At 37.6% G+C, this 18,298-nt stretch overlaps 1 protein-coding gene across 1 annotated transcript in view; it reads left to right on the top strand.

The window, feature by feature from the left end:
* The first annotated feature begins 622 nt into the window (after nucleotides 1–622).
* The window catches only part of LOC142340593 (innexin unc-9-like), a 37,187-nt gene continuing 19,511 nt past the window's right edge, over nucleotides 623–18,298 (top strand). Inside the window, exons 1-3 of the mRNA XM_075391268.1 lie at nucleotides 623–863; nucleotides 1,386–1,631; nucleotides 16,080–16,230. Coding sequence (XP_075247383.1) covers nucleotides 1,401–1,631; nucleotides 16,080–16,230 — 382 coding nt within the window. The 5' untranslated portion in view covers nucleotides 623–863; nucleotides 1,386–1,400. The remainder of the gene's footprint in view (nucleotides 864–1,385; nucleotides 1,632–16,079; nucleotides 16,231–18,298) is intronic.

The following is an 18,298-nucleotide window of genomic DNA, read 5'->3' as shown; positions in this document are numbered from 1 at the left end:
GAATGGACGATTCATATAATCAAAAGCAATTTGTTCCAATTTGATTTCACTCACTCGAAAAGAATGGCGTGTGAGATTCATTCGTGCATGAGTTAGTGATAAACAGTTATCATCGAAGGTTTTTCTCTAATTTAACTGAGTTGAGTTGCTGTGATATGACAATTTCAACAACTATCACGAATTATTTACTTTTTGGAGTTTTTTTAATCTAATCATTGATCTGTTCATTTTAATGCAGCTAAATTTTGCCAATTTTTCCAACCATGGGCCCATTGATTCGTTTTACTTGCTCCGATGGTCAGATGTTGAGTTTTATTAGCCGCTAATATTAGCTAGACGTCTGTTACAAAATTGAATTTAACCCTCAGTCATGTGAAATGTAATTTATGACTTATCTTAACCACTTTCTTACCATCTACAGTAACCAAATTTAACGCATATGAGAATGGTCGTGCATTTTGAACCTCAAATTTGTGAGTTTCGAAAGCTGTTTTGATGTGTTTACATCGCAAATAGTGATCTATAGAGTCAGTGTTTACCAAAATTGGACCAACGCTGCGTGATCTAGAATTTCCTTTACCTCAATATCACATGTTGTGTGGCTAAATTGAATGGTACTTTCGATTAGCTATCAAACTAATCAAACAACTTTCGATTTGTCGTTAAATTAAGCCAACGCATGTTGAAACGCTGACTGATTAGTTTGATAAAACCTTGGTCGCGTTAGCTATGATCTAACTTAAACTAGGGTTTGAGAAATCAGCAACAGAAAATTCCCTGTTATCGATACAGTGATTTTACTTTTATATATTGAACATAGAAAGGGTGCGGCATAATATTTAATTGATATAGTTATAGATACAGTAGGATTTGTTTCCTTTTCCCCAGTGATATATTTACCTATAGTGATATATTTACCCCGTGTCGGCTGTAAAAATTGCCAAGCAATGTAAAGTTTGCAGTGGATGCGTTTAATTACGCGAAGAATTCAGGCGAGCGCGGCGATTTTTTAGTTTCATTGCTTGTGCAATAAAAAAAATCCGCATTTCGTACAAATTTACCGCTGAAATCACTGTAAATGTTACGAAAATTTACCGCTATATGCATCGTGCAATTCTTACAAAAAATAAGAGTTTTTTTTCTGAGGCATGTGCGAACAATTTAAGCGTTTTTTTTTTTTCAATTTTAAATGTTTCGTTTGTACTAATTTGGTACCTCTGTTCGAGAGCGAATGATTAATTTGCAAGATCTTGCAAGATAGCCATCTGGTCTTGACTAGGGACTATAACTATAGTACATAAATTTATAGTGCGTCATTATAAGGTGCGAATCATCATAGTTTTTATCGTCTTAATTCTCTGGGGAAAAGGAAATTTCCGATTTAGTTGTAATATTTAAAAATGATCAACGAGATCTTCGGGATCGTGAACAAGATCAAATTTGGAGTGGACGGAGATGTCGTGGATCGTTTGCATCACAAGTACACTGTGTTCCTGTTAATCTTCCTTGCCCTGTTTCTGACTACAGAGTCAATTGTGGGGGAGAGAATCAAGTGTTTCTCAAATGTCGTGTACCCCAAAGGATGGCATCAGTACATCAGTCGACTCTGCTGGGTCAAGAACACATACCAGGTCAGTGTAAGGGGGGGGGGGTATGAGAGCTGTGAGTTAATAGTCAGAGAATTAAAACCTCACAGAAGGGTTGACTTTCGTTTTTATGATTTAAATTTTACAATGAAGAAAAGTGAGCTTAAGTGACGAGGTTTTTGTCTGGTTGGTTCTGCCGAAGAGCGAGGCAAAAACAAGGAATTATGAAAAGGCTGACGTCTAATGAATGATAACAGATTTGTGTCTGGAAGTATCATATGATAGCTTTTTTGCCGGAATAATTATTATAATTGCTGATTTGTATCTGGATGATTCTGATCATGGCTGTTTTTTGTCTAGATGGTACGATCAAGGTTGTTTTTGTCTTGAATGATTCTGATTAGGGATGATTTGGATTATTGTGATCCTGCCTGTTTTTTGATTGCATGGATCCCAACATGGCTATTTTTGGGTCTAAATATGTGACCGATGAAGGCTGATGAGGATGTTATCGATATCACTGTATCACTGTATCGATAAATATGTGACCGATGAAGGCCGATGAAGGCTGATGTCTGGATGAGTCAGATATCGTGGCTGCTGTGTCTGATCATGGCTGATTTTTTCTAGATGGGTCTGATCATGGCTGATTTTTTCTAGATGGGTCTGATCATGGCTGATTTTTTCTAGATGTGTCTGATCATGGCTGATTTTTTCTAGATGCGTCTGATCATGGCTGAATTTTTCTAGATGTGTCTGATCATGGCTATTTTTTTTCTAGATGGGTCTGATCATGGCTGATTTTTTCTAGATGGGTCTGATCATGGCTGATTTTTTCTAGATGTGTCTGATCATGGCTAATTTTTTTCCAGATGGGTCTGATCATGGCTAATTTTTTCTAGATGGGTCTGATCATGGCTGATTTTTTCTAGATGGGTCTGATCATGGCTGATTTTTTCTAGATGTGTCTGATCATGGCTAATTTTTTTCTAGATGGGTCAGATCATGGCTGATTTTTTCTAGATGGGTCTGATCATGGCTGATTTTTCTAGATGTGTCTGATCATGGCTAATTTTTTTCTAGATGGGTCTGATCATGGCTGATTTTTTCTAGATGTGTCTGATCATGGCTAATTTTTTTCTAGATGGGTCTGATCATGGCTGATTTTTTTCTAGATGGGTCTGATCATGGCTGATTTTTTCTAGATGTGTCTGACCATGGCTGATTTTTTCTAGATGTGTCTGATCATGGCTGATTTTCTCTAGATGTGTGTGATCATGGCTGATTTTTTCTAGATGTGTCTGATCATGGCTGATTTTTTCTAGATGTGTCTGATCATGGCTGATTTTTTCTAGATGGGTCTGTAACGGCTGATTTTTTCCGTATGATTCTTATCGCGGGTTATTTATATCCGTCTTATTCTGATCATTGCTGTTTTTCGTCTGGATGGGTCCGATCTTAGTTGATGCTTTGCTTGATTGAGCCTGAAATCTAGACTATTCTGATCATGACTGTTTTCTTTCTGCATGATTTTTAATCAAAACTGATCTATATCTTGATGATTCTGATCACGGCTGTTTTTTTGTCTGCATGAGTCTGATCCTGACTGATAAATGTCTGAATGGGTCTGATAACGGATTATTTTCACTGTTCAACGTGGGTACATCAGAAAAAGCTGCAAATCTATTTTAGTATTCACATTTTTCAGTTATGCGGTTCTCAAAACAAGTATAAGAAATTTTTGATAAAAGTCTTGGGTTACAACAGCTAGTCGATTGAAGAGGAAAGCTTGTTGAAGAAAGGATGAAAATTGTTATGTCGGTAGAAGATGCTGGTACGACTCCAGCAGACTTCCATATTCACGTTAGTTGCGCCTGCTTAGAATCGGTCAATCTTTTTTCTTTTGTTTTCGTGGACATGCCATAGATCAAATAAACTCTTAAAACAACCTGAACAATTTTTCTAACATTGGACGTCATAGAGAAAGACGTTCTAGAAGTACCTCCGTATTTAAAAAGAAATTTCCGTTAACAATAGTTGAACTCGTCTAGCGTTTAGAGTGCAAGCTAATGGAATGTTTTCAAGGATTATACATATTTCATAAAGTTTTTCATAAAACTAAGGCAACCTAATCATGACTAAAAAATCGCTGCTTTTTCTATTGGTCTTCACTTTTATACAATTATACAGTCACTTATCGTCACTCTGTTGCATTGCCGTTTTTTGTGACTAACAATTCCAATCAGTTGTTGAGTGGTTCATTTTTCCATCTTTAACACGTTTTTGTTTTAATTGGGCAAAGAAGAACGTCAGTTGCCAAAACATGAAAGCAAATAAGCTCTAGCCTCCGAATTCAATAACTTCTTCATAGCAAAAAATTGTTGCATCAATTTATTCAATCACGTCTCATGAAAACCAATGCATAAGTTGGAACAGGATGAATTTTTTAAGTAATTATCTCTGAATAACGTGAGAAACTTTATTGCAGAATCTTCTAGCAGTACATCTGTGCTTGACAAAATCCCGACGCGTTTTGCAAAATTATTTCCTCATTCGTATCTATCCGTGCTGTTGAACCTTATAATATCCTCTTTAGAGAATGGAGTTTTTCCACAGGCTCTAAAAGCAGCTGTTGTAAAATCTTAAATCGAAAAATTTAATCTCGATTGTGAAGACTTAGCAAATTATCGTTCTATACCAAAAAAGTTATCTAAAAATTATTCGAAAAAGCTGTGTTACACCAACTGAGAGATCATCTTGAAGATAACAATATTTTATGCAGGTCCCAAAGTGCTTATAGAAAGTTCTTCGCAACTGAAACAGCACTCCTGAAGGTAACCAATAATATTTTGCTAAATTTATAATTGAAAAAACACGCTGTACATTGGCCTTCATTTATCAGCCACATTTGATACAGTTGTCCATGATATACTTCTGTTTGTTCTTGAAAATAGTCCAGAAAATGGGCATCGTCTTCTCAGCTTTATCAGGAGCTATCTTAGTGATGAATCACAAAAAGTGTTAATTGATGACACTTTTTCTTCAATGCAATCAGTTGAATCGGGTTTTCCGTAAGGTTCTTTTTTAGGCCATCTTCATTTTACTTACTATCTGTTACCATTAAAAATTATATTTGTGAAGCTCAACGTGAATTATCATTTTTATGCTGATAACACAGTTGTTTATTTTGTCTACAACAACAATGTGACTCTAAAGTTTTTGCTTCAAAATTCGCACTCTGCAAAAATGGTTTAATAGTGCAAAAATTCAACTGAACACAAAGAAAACAGAATTTAGGAATATTGCGCGGAAGAGCTCAATGTTCTGTGATACTCAATTGCCATTAGAATCTAAACTTTCGGACAATGTGAAGTTTTTAGTTTTTGTATTAAATAATAAACTTTCACTTTCCAAGCAAGTTAAGATAATCTGGAATCCTCTGCGAAAGGTGAACCAGACGATGAACCATCAGAAAAAATTTTGAAAAGAATGCGTTTTTGTACAGGTAACCAGTGCATCCGCTGAATAAAATCCGTAGTTGGTGTGCCAGAGGGATAGTCTAAAGATTAATCTGGAGGCAAAAATCATTATCCGTTGCAATTTCTGAAGGAGAACGTCGGGCAACCCATAATAAACCGAATTACAATTGTCAAGCCTAGTGAGAACTAGAGCTCTCACTAAATCAATTATTGATTGTTTCGGATCTGATAAAAGAGACTTTACTTAAGAAACAGTAACATCCTGCACACTGAACTCTAACTGAACTTTCTACTTGGAAATAGATAGTTTAACATTTAAAACTAAACCCACAAATTCACCTTATCGGAAAATTTACATTCCGTTGGCAGTTGAGTATCACAGATCATCGAGCTCTTCCGCGCAACAATGTGCAACATGTTACTATTTCTTCCGTAAAGTCTATTCTATCAGAGACTCCATTCCGAAAAATTCATTAATTGATTTAGTGAGAGTTCTAATTCTCACTAGGTTTGACTATTGTAATTCGCTTTATGAGTTTTGCCCGACGTTCTCCTTCAGAAATTGCAACGGATAATGAACTGTGCATGCAGATTAATTTTTAGACTCTCACCTGGCACACCAACTTCGGTTTTTATTAAGCAGTTGCACTGGTTATCTGTACGAAAAAGCATTCATTTCAAAAATCTTTTGATGGGTCGTCGTCTGGTTCACCATTCGCAGAGGATTTCAGATTATCATAACTCGCTGTTATCTAGAAATTGCAAGTTTCAAGATCTCATTATATTTACAACTATAGAGCCACATCTTTGAAGACAGCTTTCGAAAGAAGATCATTCAGTTTTGCAGTCCCTCACAGATGGTGTAACGGCTGCTCTCCTATCAAAGTCAAGGAAAACTTTATGCCGACCTGTTCGTTTCAGCGGTTTCAAATCTGTCTGGATTTTGTGTTTTTTCAGTTAATTTTTGTGGACTGTATTGTCTGCTATAATGTAGATTATCGTTGCATTACTTGTTTCTCTATTACTCCTGATAACTAATTTCTCAGCTTTGCTGTATAACTAACTTGTTTCTCTCAGAATAACAAAATATTTCAAATTGAAACAATCAAATTTTGTTGAATTTTTGTTGACAACTCAATTTATAAATCGAATTTAAGAATTCCCCTTCCTGCAGATTGTAGCCCTAAAACTTGACTATAACTATGCGAAGTTTCAACCTGCTACAGTTAGCGGTTGTAAAACAGGATGTTTTTACCAGTTGCAAATCTGATAATATTAACAAAATTTTCCTAACTTCAAAGTTAGCAAGTCTCTCTATTGGTTTCAATAACACCAATTTTGAACTAGAGCAGGCTTCGTTAAAACCAGTAAGAGAAACTGACTTTATGCTTTGCCTAAAGTTTCTCTCACCTAGGAACTTTGTTCCTCAGAAAAAAAAGTTTTGAGAAAAACAAATTTAATTCTCTTTTCACAAGTTAAATTAAAACTGTACAATCGCCAATATGATCTGCAGAAACAAGACACAAGAACAAGTAATTTACCGCTCAATAAAAAGTGCTTCAATACGCACTGTATGTCAATTTAATAACACAAAATTAGGGGGTTTCAACTGATTTATGGTAGTTTTTCAAGCTCTATTTATACTGCCATACATGTCAAAATTGCATCTCTGATTGGTTGTAGATCCCTATGTCGTAAGATTCAATGAATACACAGAGCTGCTTGGTGTTCAAGATACCTTATACGGTGCAACTCATTCTCTGAATTGGTAGAAAAATCGCAAAATTTATCCAATCGGGCGAGCTTCACTACTGGTCTCTTGTAAACTCCTTCGTTCGTTCGAACTATCGCTGATCGAATCACACCATCGGAACCATCGGTGGTCTCCTTAACTTGAACAAAGTTGCAAAACCACGCTTATTGCTGTCTTGGATCAACCAAACGAGATCACCCTCTTTAAAGGTTTCGTACGCCGTAGGTCGCCATTTTTGCCGGTTATTCAGAGCTGGCAGATATTTTTTTACGAAATCTGTTCCATATGAGATTTGCATAGGCTTGAGTTTCCCGAAAGAGTTTTCGATTATCAACGTTTTCTTCTGCGCATGGTAGAAAGGGGTAAGCATGCATTCTTGTTGCCAAGCAAGAAGTGATTGGGAGTCAATGCTTCCAAGTCATTAACGTCTGAACTGACTGTTGTCAACGGTCTTGAGTTCAATGTCTGTTCTACAAAACACATAGTTGTTAAAATAACGTCCTCTGTGACTGATCTGTTCCCCAACACTGAATACATTGCTTTCTTGCAACTTCTCACCAAAGTGAGGTGCTGCGGGTGGGTTGAACTTCCATCGAAGTCCTCGTTGAATTAGATATTCTTTGATCCCTTCTTTGTTCCATGCCTCAATGTAACCTGCAAATTCTTTTTCAGCTCCAACAAAGTTTGTCCTTTTATCGCTGATCATTGCATTTGGTTTGCCTCTTTGTGCAATAAATCGCATGATTGCATTGAGACAACTATCTGTGTCTAACTTGGGTACTACTTCTATATGCACCGCTCTCATAGTTAGATATGTGAACAGACAACACCCTCGTTTTTCGTTTCTTCGCCCAATCTTCACAATGAACGGACGAAAGTATTCAACTCCGACATTTGTAAAGCTGTTGAAACGTCCAACCGCTCTTCGGGTAAACCTGCCATTACTGGTGCTATCGTTAGGGCTCTGCCTTCTCGGCAGGTAATGCACTTGTTCTTGTTTGATTCTAAGGCGTTTCTTATGCCTAGGAAACACCACTTCTGCTGAACAATTGTTCGTACATGCTCAATTCCCTCGTGTTGATTGTCCTTGTGCTCGTTTCGCAAGAATAATTCAGCCGCATGATGTTTCCAATGTAGCAATATTGGATGCTTTGCACTGAAATCCGGTTGACTTTTGCCTGTTCTGCCTTTGGAGCGAATAAGTCCTTCTTCATGCAGGAAGGGTGAGAACTGTAGGATTTTGCTGCCTTTTGGAATTTCCGTTTCTGCTTTGAGAGATTTCTCTTCTTCACCAAATTGTCCTTGCTGTAGTAATTGGTTTGTATTAGCTCAATGATCGCTGTACGTTTGCCACTGTATTCACTAGTCTGTTAGAGATACTGAATCATTCCTAATGAATAACACATTTCTCCTCTTCAGCCTGTATCATGAAGACTGATGAGGGTAGATTCTCTTCACCTGACGAAAAGATTAGGTCAACTTGCTCTGGTCCTTTACTCTCTGGTCGCTTCAACCAGGCCGGCCCAGTGAGCCACTCGCTTCTCTTGAGTTCCTCAATGTTGCTTGCTCTGGTGCCAATGTCCGCTGGGTTGTTGATACCGCTCACATGTTTCCAATGTGAAACATCAGTTGTATCCAGTATCTCAGCTACTCGATTGCCTACAAACGCCTGCTGCTTACGATGGGAACTGTGTATCCACGGCAATACTGCAGTTGAGTCTGCCTAAAAACTGCAACTATTTATCTTCATTTCAAGTTCCTTGACTATCTGTTCTTTCAACCTCACTGCCATGACTGCCGCTTGTAATTCCATTTGTGGTATTGAAAGATGCCTCATCGGTGCCACTCGGCATTTTGTTGCTCATGCACTTCTTCAATTCAAAATCATGTTGTTAGAGAAGAGGTTGTAGTTGATTGGAGACTTCAATTGCTTTTTCAAGGGTTTCTACTGATTTGATGAAATCGTCCATGTAGAAGTTGTTTTGTTTTGCCTTTGCTGCAATTGGATACCTTTCTTCGTTGTCCAGTCCCTCTCGCTTGAGAGCATAGTTTGCACAAGTTGGAGAACTCTTAGCTCCAAATACATGACGCTGATTTTCGTATATCTGAACAGGTTCGTAAGTCCTTGGACTCCATAAGAAGCGCAAGCAACCGCTATCCTGTTTGGGAACTTGCACTTGTAGGCACATCCATTCGATGTCAGCTGTCAGGGCAATTGATCCTTCACGAAATCTGAAGATTGTTCCAATCAACTCGTGTAGCAGATCAGGTCCTTTGATGCGGCATTGCAAACACGTCTTACTTTGCCATGCTTGTTCGGGTTTAGTACTGGATAGTATGGCAAATACCAATCCTTCCCGAAGGAGCCTTTCACTTTACGCCATCTTTACGAATCCTTTTTCTTCATCTGTATCTATTGATTGTTGATACAAACTTTTCAGGTTTGGGTCTCTTTGGAATCTTCGCTCCAGTGAGTAAAGCTGACGCAGGGCTGAGCTGTAGTTGTTCGGTAGGTTTGGCTCTGGTTCACTCGACAGCCTTCCCACTTCGTACCGCTCGCCTGTGATCTTCGTCGTACTCTCTATCATGTATCATCTTCGTGCTTGCAGTTCCTTTTTTGACTGACTGACGACATTGATTTTCGAAGCATAGGTTTCTATGTCCCACCAGGTTAGGATATTCTCGGCCACTTTCACATCTTCGGTGCAAACGAAATGACAAACTTTTTGTCTGCTCTTGCCCGTCATGGGTCCACTGACTACCCATCCTAGTTCTGTTAGAAAGGCGAAAGGTTCACTTCGTGCTACTATCATGTAGTCCAATGGGTGTTGTAGCTCATAAGCATCTTGATCAAGTATGGTGCCAACTTCCCTCAAGTTGAACCTTTTGTTGGGTAGAACACTCAAGTCATTGAAGCTTTGCTGTAGTTGCAGTTTTTGTTTCCAATTTGATTCGATTTCAGCTCTCAGGGCAATTGGACCTTCCGGAAACCAAAAATTGTTCCAATCAATTCGTGTAGCAGATCAAGTCCTGCCAGAATCTTGTCGTTTAGGCATACTTCTTTGTATTTTGTGTTTTCCCAGGAGAATGACCGGTGTTCAAACGATTGAATGGACCTTTGAATGTAATCCCTTTATTTTGAGGGGAACCCTTTCTGTCTTCAGATCCTTTTTTCCCTATGTGCCAGCTATGTTGAGCGACACCTCGGTGCCTTGGGCTCGTAACTTCGCTTGCACTCTTTGATCGATGAATGAAATCGTTGATCCACTATCGACTAAAGCATTTGTGTTCAGCCTGCTGCCACCGCTCTGTATTGAAACAGGAACTATCTAAAGGAAGCTTGTAACTTCGTTACTCTGGTTGATTGTTGCTGCGCTTACGTTGACTGCGTGATTTCCCTCGTTCATTTGGTTTTCTGAGCGTAGCAAACGGTTGTGCTTCTTTATGCATCCATTGATACCGCACATATTGACTTTACAAACTTTAATTGCATGTCCTCTGCCTAGACATCCGTAACATAAGCGTTGCTTCCTCAATGCTGCGTACCGATCATTCACTCGCATGCTCCTGAATAGTGTACAGTTCCAATTTTTTTGAAAGCTTTCGCAAAAAAAATTGGAACTGTACACTCGAAATTGCACTGAAGTTCGATGTTTTCGTGAACCGTCTGTCTCTATTTGTGCTTCTCGGGTCTTCTACCGTTTGCTCTCCTTTAAAAGCTTAAAATCCTTCATGCACGAATGCTATCCAAGATAGACATTTTTCAAACATAATCAGATCAGGCCAATCTTCATCTTTATCATTAAAGTAGAATCACCACTTCTCTTTGAGAACTTGAGGTAGTTTATCTACTGCCATATAGAGTGTTGAGCTTGACTGCAGATCATCAATCTTCTTGTACTCTTTGCGCAAATTTAAAGAGTTGGAAACAATAACTGAGAAACTGATCAGACCTGTTGAGTTGTGAGGTTTGGCCTGACTTGCTTTGCGAAGACTCTACAGTTGAGCATCAATGATCACAAAAAGCCTTCCAAACTTCCTCTCCAGAATGCTCTATGCAGCACCATAGAACTGTCCAGAATAGCCTATTCCAGAGATTGCTACCCTTGCTTTGCCTGTCAGTAGAGTCTTCAGATGGTTCATCTTCTGTGAGTCTGGTATTGGGCGTTGATTCACCGTAGCAATGAACATACTGGACCACTCCGGCCATTCGAGGGGGTTTCCAGCGAAGTTGTTCAACTTTATCTTTGGTAGGCTACTGCTACCTGCGTATCCACTGTTGTCTCGTAGAAGAGCTCGGGAGGAAACATCCCGGTCTTCAACACTTGAGGAACGGTCTCGTGAACTGCGATATCGTGAGAAGTGACTATGCCTGTTCACTTCAGGAGTTGCTTCGAAGCGAGCTGTTGATCATTCTGGTGTTAGAAGGTTGTCGATCCTACTGGCCCAATCTGAGACATCTCTCCTCTTTGGGGCCCAGTTGAAGGGTGACTTGTCTCGAGCACTGGTTGATTGGGAACGAACATCTTCATTCTCTAATGCTGTTCTCTTCACTTTGTGCTCTAGCTCACACTCTTCCTCCAGTAGTTGATGCTTGGTTTCCAGTTCCTTCATTTGCGTTTCCAGCTCTAGCTTCCTCCGTTGAAAACGTGTCAAATCCAGTCGCATCTTTGTTTCTAATTTGATATCGAATTTCCTCATCCTTTCCTCACGCCTTTGATTTGCTGAAGATGTTTCCGAAACATTCTCAGACTCTTGGCCGCTTGATGTTGCTTTATTTTGCACTGTTTAAGCAACTGGGTTGTCCGTTGGGTAGTTGTTTTGCTCTCGCTGTTTTTCACTGCTTGAGTTGTGTTGCTTTGCTCTGCATTCATTTCTGGTTGCGTGCCTTTGCTTGTATATGCAAGCCATTGATAGTCCAAACTTGCTTTGTTTTTCCTTGTTTCTTCCAGATGTTCTTCAACGAAATTCGCTTGGTAGGGCACAAGCTTGTTTTGACGCTGGAATTGCTTCAGTATTTCTTCCTTTTTAAGGTGAGCAGTCGGTTGGTAGAGGACCTTTAGTTTGTTGGATCGATCTGAATCTTTATTTTTTTTGTAGCCAATTCTTGTTTTAGTGTTAACTTCTTCCACTAAATCTTGGAACCTCTTGTCGTACCTTTGAGCTGTTGATTGAAACTCCTCTCTGCCTGCGGTTTGTGCTTTGATTGCTTGAGTGCTGTTTGCTTTGGCTTTGCCCATTCCTTTTAAGCGAGGTTAATTCTTCAACGTATTTTGTGAATTGCACTCGAAGCTTTCGTTCTGTCTCACTGGCGTTGCGCTGATGATTCGTTTGATTCTCTGTGGGGGGTGCCTTCGGCACTCTCTTCATCAAATTGGAGAGCAGTTTCTCTTCCACTGTCCGGGTCGGCGGATAAAATGTAACGGCTGCTCTCCTATCAAAGTCAAGGAAAACTTTACACCGACCAGTTCGTTTCAGCGGTTTCAAATCTGTCCAGATATTGTGTTTTTGCTGTTAATTTTTGTGAACTGTAATGTCCGCTATACTGTAGGTTACCGTTGCATTACTTGTTGCTCTATTATTCCTGATAACTAATTGCTCAATTTGCTGTATAACTAAATTGTTTCTCTTAAGAGAACAAAATAATTCAAATTGAAACAATCAATTTTTGTTGAGTTTTTGTTGACAACTCAATTTATGAAACGAATTTAAGAATTCTCGTTTCTCCAACGCTCTATAACTTGGCTTTAGCTATGCGAAGTTTCAACAGTTAGCAGTTGTAAAACAGGACTTTTTACCAGTTGCAAACCTGATAATACTAACAAAATTTTTCTAACTTCAAAGTTAGCAAGTCTCTCTATTGGTTTCAATGACACCAATGTTGAACTAGAGTAGGCTTCGTTAAAGCCAGTAAGAGAAACAAACTGACTTTATGCTTTGCACAAAGAAGTTTTTCTCATTTAGGAACTTTGTTCCTCAGAAAGAAAGATTTGAGAATATCAAAGTTAATGCTCTTTTCACAAGTCAAATATAAGTTAAAACTGTACAATCACTAGTATGATCTACAGAGACCAGACACGATATCAAGTAATTTAACGCTCAAGAAAATGTGGTTCAATACGCACTGTATGTCTATTTAATGACACAAAATTAGCGAGTTTCAACTGATTTTTGTTAGTTTTTCAAGCTCTATTTATACTGCCATACATGTCACAATTGCATCTCTGATTGGTTGTAGATCACTATGTCGTAAGATTCTGTGACTAAACAAAGTTTGGGGTCCGGGATAGCTTATACGATTCAACTCTTCCTCTGAATTGGTAGAAAAAATCGCAAAATTCATCGAATATGGCTTACCAAGTTGGGTATCTCCTACTCAGTTTGAGCTCAATTTGTGTGATTGTGAACACTTGAATACGTGGCAGTATTTGCGTAGTTCGAGTTTGAGTTTCAGTTTAACTTCATGTATGTCGATTGTGTACAAATAATGGTTGCTAAATATAACTGTTGAACAAAGTGAACAAATCCGTATGGCTTCGATAGAATGTAGCATTAAATTTCGCTTGTCATGCTATTCTACCTTTAATGCTTGAAATGTCCTTGAAGCGCTATTCAATTTGTTTGCTCAATGAATAAAATCAGCCGCCACAGATGGAATCGACTTTTTTCGAAATCAAACTTTTGCCAAACAAACAAGCCTTCAGAAAGAATTAAAAACTTTTTTACTCTGAATCTATTGTACAGCACTTTTGAGTATGTAAAAAGTGCTTAAACCAAAAATAGTAATAAATGTTTTTGACTAACTTCGTTCTTTCATGTGTTTGTTGAAATTTGTGTTTTCTCATCTATAGAAATTGTGACCATGTGCAGTTTTTAGGGACTACATCGCTTCAGAAGGCGAATTCCTTAATTTTTTCATTTTAAAATTTATGCTTTTTGTCAAAATGACAAAAGTTATTTAAAGATTTAAAAAAACGAAACAGTTTTTTTGTTCTTTAACTAGATTTATTGAATTTAATCACGAATTCTGCAACACTTTTTTATGGCTGTCAAAATTTTTTATTTGTTTTAAATTTTTCGACGCAAAATTGCAGAAGTTGCCCATTTGGGGCAAAACACTGTTATAACTCAATATTTCTATCAATTGTCCAGCAGATTACACTTCATACTGCTTCAGCGAGCAATTGGAACTGATTACTAAAACCCCATTGTCCGCGATAAATTGCCCATCTATAATAGACGTCCATTTCCAGCGCTTATAAAGGTCAAAACTACTTTGATAGCTATTACTAGCTCAGATTACCCTATATAAACCAAGCTCAAACATCGACTTGAAAAGTGACACAAAAGTGTTGGTGGGGCATTTACTGTACTACACTGTCAAGGGATAGTATTCATGGTTTCGTCAAAATTAATTAAATTTTCCTTTTTGCAGCTCTGTGTTTTTTGTTTGTTTCTTTTTCTTTTTTAATCACTGAAGCAGCAAAGGAGAAATATTAGTCAGCATTGCACCAGGATAATCCAACTGAGCAGTTTTTTGAAATTTACCTTAAGATGTGACAGTCATGAGGTTCATCAAATGACTTAGTTGTCGCAACTGGCGTAAATGGCCCTTTAACTTAATCGAAAAAAAGATTGGTTAGATTCAATAACTATTATCTCAACCAAAAAAAACGCATGTAATTTTTATCATTTCAGAAGACTATCTCGGGAACCATGATGTGAACTCAACGCCTTTTTAGTTCAGTTTTTTGAGCGTTCAACTTTTCGGTTGGCGCAAAAATCCAATTTGAAATTTTTTTGAGCTGCTAATGTTCAGTGTAAAAAATTTGAATCAAGAGAACTCGGTCATGAAATTTGAGGTCTACCGAAAATCAAGCTTTACATTTGCATCAAGCAACAATGAAGTTTGAATAATGTGGGTTGCTTCAGAAGGTGCTTTCCTTAAATTTTTCAGTTTGACTTTTTTTTGCTTTTTGTCAAAATGCCAAAGTTATTTATAGCTTTAAAAGAGACGAAACAGTTTTTCTGTTTTTTGAATAGATTTGGTTTTTAATCACATTTTTGGCAACACTTTTATATGGCTGGCAAAATTATTTATTTGTTTTGAATTTTTTGAAGCATATTTGCAGAAGTCGTCCATTTTAAGGGCAAAACACTGTTAGAACTCAATATTTCCATCAATTGTGAAACGGATTAGACTTCATACTGCTTAGGCCAGCAATTGGAACTGATTCCTAAAACTCCAGTGTCGACGATAAATTGCCCATCTATAATAGACATCCATTTAAGGCTCTTATTAAGGTTAAAACATTTTTGATAGCTATTTCTAGCTCAGATTAGCCTTTATATACCAAGCTCAAAATCCGACTTTTATAATACCCAAAAATTCTGGTGGGGCTTTTCGTTGCACTACACTGTCAGGCTTCCTGAATAATATCAAGGGATAGTAGTCATGGGTTGATCAAAACTAATTTTATTTTTCCTTTTTGCAGCTCTGAATTTTTTGTTTGTATTTTTCCTTCTGTAATTAGAAGCAGCAAAGTAGAAACGTTAGACAGTATTGCACCAGGACAATCCAACTTAGCCGTTCTTTTGAAATTTACCACAAGATGTGATAGTCATGAGATTCATTAGTTAGATTAGCTGTTGCAACTGGCGTAAATGGCCCTATAACTTAATCGAACAAAAAAAAACAAATAGATTGGTTGGCTTCAATAACTATTATCTCAACCAAACAAAAAACGTATTGAATTCTTTTTTATCGTTTCAAATGACTATCTCTGGACCCATGATTTGAATACAACCCACTTTTTAGTTCGGTTTTTTGAGCGTTCAACTTTTCGGCTAGCGCAAAACTCCAATGTGAAAAATTTTTGACCTGCTAATGTTCATTTTAAAAAATTTGAGTAAAGAGAACTCGAATATGACATTTGTGGTCTACCGAAAGTCAAGCTTTACATTTTGCGTCAAGCAACAATAAAGCGTGAATGATGGGTCGAGTTTATATCTCTAGTAAAAAAAAATTGTATCCAACTAAAGTCGAGCTAAAAATCATTTCATAGGCTATTTGCTCCAGGGACGGTTTTTCTGAACTTGGGATTCAATGATCAGCAAAAAACTTGCATAAATCTGTTGTCTCATTCTATTCAAAAAATATAGCTCACGGGGAAAGTAAACCTTTTCATGCATTTTTTGTCAATGTTCAAAATTTAATGTAACTACGTCCAATTTTTACTCTGAATTTTAATAATGATTTAGGTTGATTTTGGTAATTCGGCGATGGAGGCTAAAGATGCGGATGAGCAACATGAGATTGTGTACTACCAGTGGGCTGCCATCATCCTAGCTCTCGCGGCTATCATGTTCTATCTACCCTGCAAACTCTGGCACTTCTTTGCAGAACGAGCTGGTATCTTAGTCATATTTTTTTACTGCCCAGGATAAGGTCAGCGACTCAAGGCAGGTACTGTCCGGACCAACTTGGGTCGCGGACGGGGGGGGGGGGTGGGTGGGATTCCCGACCAACCAGACCCAAAAGAATGTATTGACCAGACCGAACAGACAACAGACAGGGGGTTCCAGGGGCTTTCAAAAGATATGATTCAATTTTATGGGGGTAAATGAATGGGGATGAAACCAAATAGAACCTTAATTTTCGTTTTTTGTGACGTCAGTTTGATTTTATTTAAAACTCAGCTGCCGGAGTTCCTGGAGGCGAACGCTTCAACAAATTCAGAAATTGCTGCTGTTTGTCAAATTGAGATGGTGACTTCAATTGTGATTAATCTATCCATCTACCCTAGTGATCAAAGAATTCAAAATCTTGCAGAATCTTGCCAACAACACCCAAGAAATTTTTTCCGGAGTTTAAAAACTTGCAAGAATCTTGCAAGATTCTTGCAACATTCTTGCAAGATTTTGAATGCGCTCATCACTAGGGTAATGCACACTAAATAAAGTTAAGGTATTTTTTCCTTAACGGAGTTAAGGTAAACCGTTGATAAGGTAAAGTTAAGGTAAAATCTACCGTAACTTTAGCTTGACTACAATAAAGGTAAAAATCTACGTTAACTCTGTTAAGGTAAAGTTACCTTAAATTACTTTAGCTTTCTTTTGTTACGTTCTGCAGTAAAATTGCCACAAAATATTATTACTGTAAGACAATCATAAACGAGCCTCACAAACTCCGCTTGGAGTCGCAGAAACAGATGAACTACACAATTCAAAAGACTTGATCCAAAAGCAGGGGTCTTAGTGGACGCCTTCTCGCTGGCGGTCCTGTTTCAGGTGTGTACTATGTGCATACTGAGCTGAGTTTCACTTAAAAATTACAGTATACTGGAAATGGTTTTCTCGATAGTCGGTTCATAAATTGACTGGAGGAAATATTTCCCACATGGTTGCATTTACCTTAACTATTTCTCTTTTAAGGTAATTTTACTTTAAATTTTTCTACCTTAACTTTTGCCCTCTTAGGGTAATTTTACCCTAGATTTTTATACCTTAACCGGTTAAGGTACAATTGCCCTACCTGTACTCTACCTGAACTCACATTTACTTGCCTTAACTCCAGCAGCTTTTACCTGCACTTTACCTGAACTTTACCTGAAAAGTTAAGGCCTCACTACCTTAACAATAACCTTAACTTTACCCTAACTTCCCTTAAAATTACCTTAAATAATTACCACAACTGTGGTGGTAAATTTACCCTAACTATACCCTAACTCACTTTAATTGTTTACCCTAACTTACCAAAATTTTAAGGTTAATTTCAGGTTTAGTTAAGGAAAAGTTCAGGGAATTTTTATGGTAATGTTAAGGTAATTATTTAAGGTAATTTTAAGGCAAGTTAGAATAAAATTTAAGGTTTTTTTAGGTAGTGAGGCCTTAACTCTTCAGGTAGAGTTCAGGTGAAGTTAGGGTTAGTTAAGGTGGGTTAAGGAAAGGCAAATCTACCTTAACCGTTAAGGCGAGTTAGGGTGTTTTTTAAGGTAAAATTACCTTAACTTTATTTAGTGTGTGGCAATTAATATGTTGGAAACCATGTTTAGTTGAATTCGTTACTCATTAATTTTTTAATCGGTAATTAGAAAAGTGACAGACATGCTCCACTGCAGTTCCTGTTTTTGGGATTGAGTTCGAATACTTTACAGTTCGTAACTATTAAAACTGCTTGCAGTGTAATACTTCGGTGAAAGCAATGGAAATGTTTATTATGAACTATTTCCGTAGATAGCACTTGTAAGATTATAATACAATAATAATACTTTCTCATTGCAGTTTATACAATACACAAACTTTTTCAATATTGAAACCACTCTTTAAGGTAGTTTTGCTCGATAAAGCTCTGTTACCTGTGAAACATATTTGTATTTCTCAATCTTTACAGAAATTGCTTTATCATTAAAACCCAACAATTTAAATGAGAACTGATCGCAGTTTTTTAAGACATCTGAAATTTTGCCCAGATTTTATTT

Source organism: Convolutriloba macropyga, chromosome 6 (genome assembly GCF_964194025.1).
Source record: "Convolutriloba macropyga chromosome 6, txConMacr16.3, whole genome shotgun sequence".
Lineage (NCBI taxonomy): Eukaryota > Metazoa > Xenacoelomorpha > Acoela > Convolutidae > Convolutriloba > Convolutriloba macropyga.
Note: the sequence above shows the minus strand (reverse complement) of the source record. Positions and strands in the feature narration are given on the sequence as shown.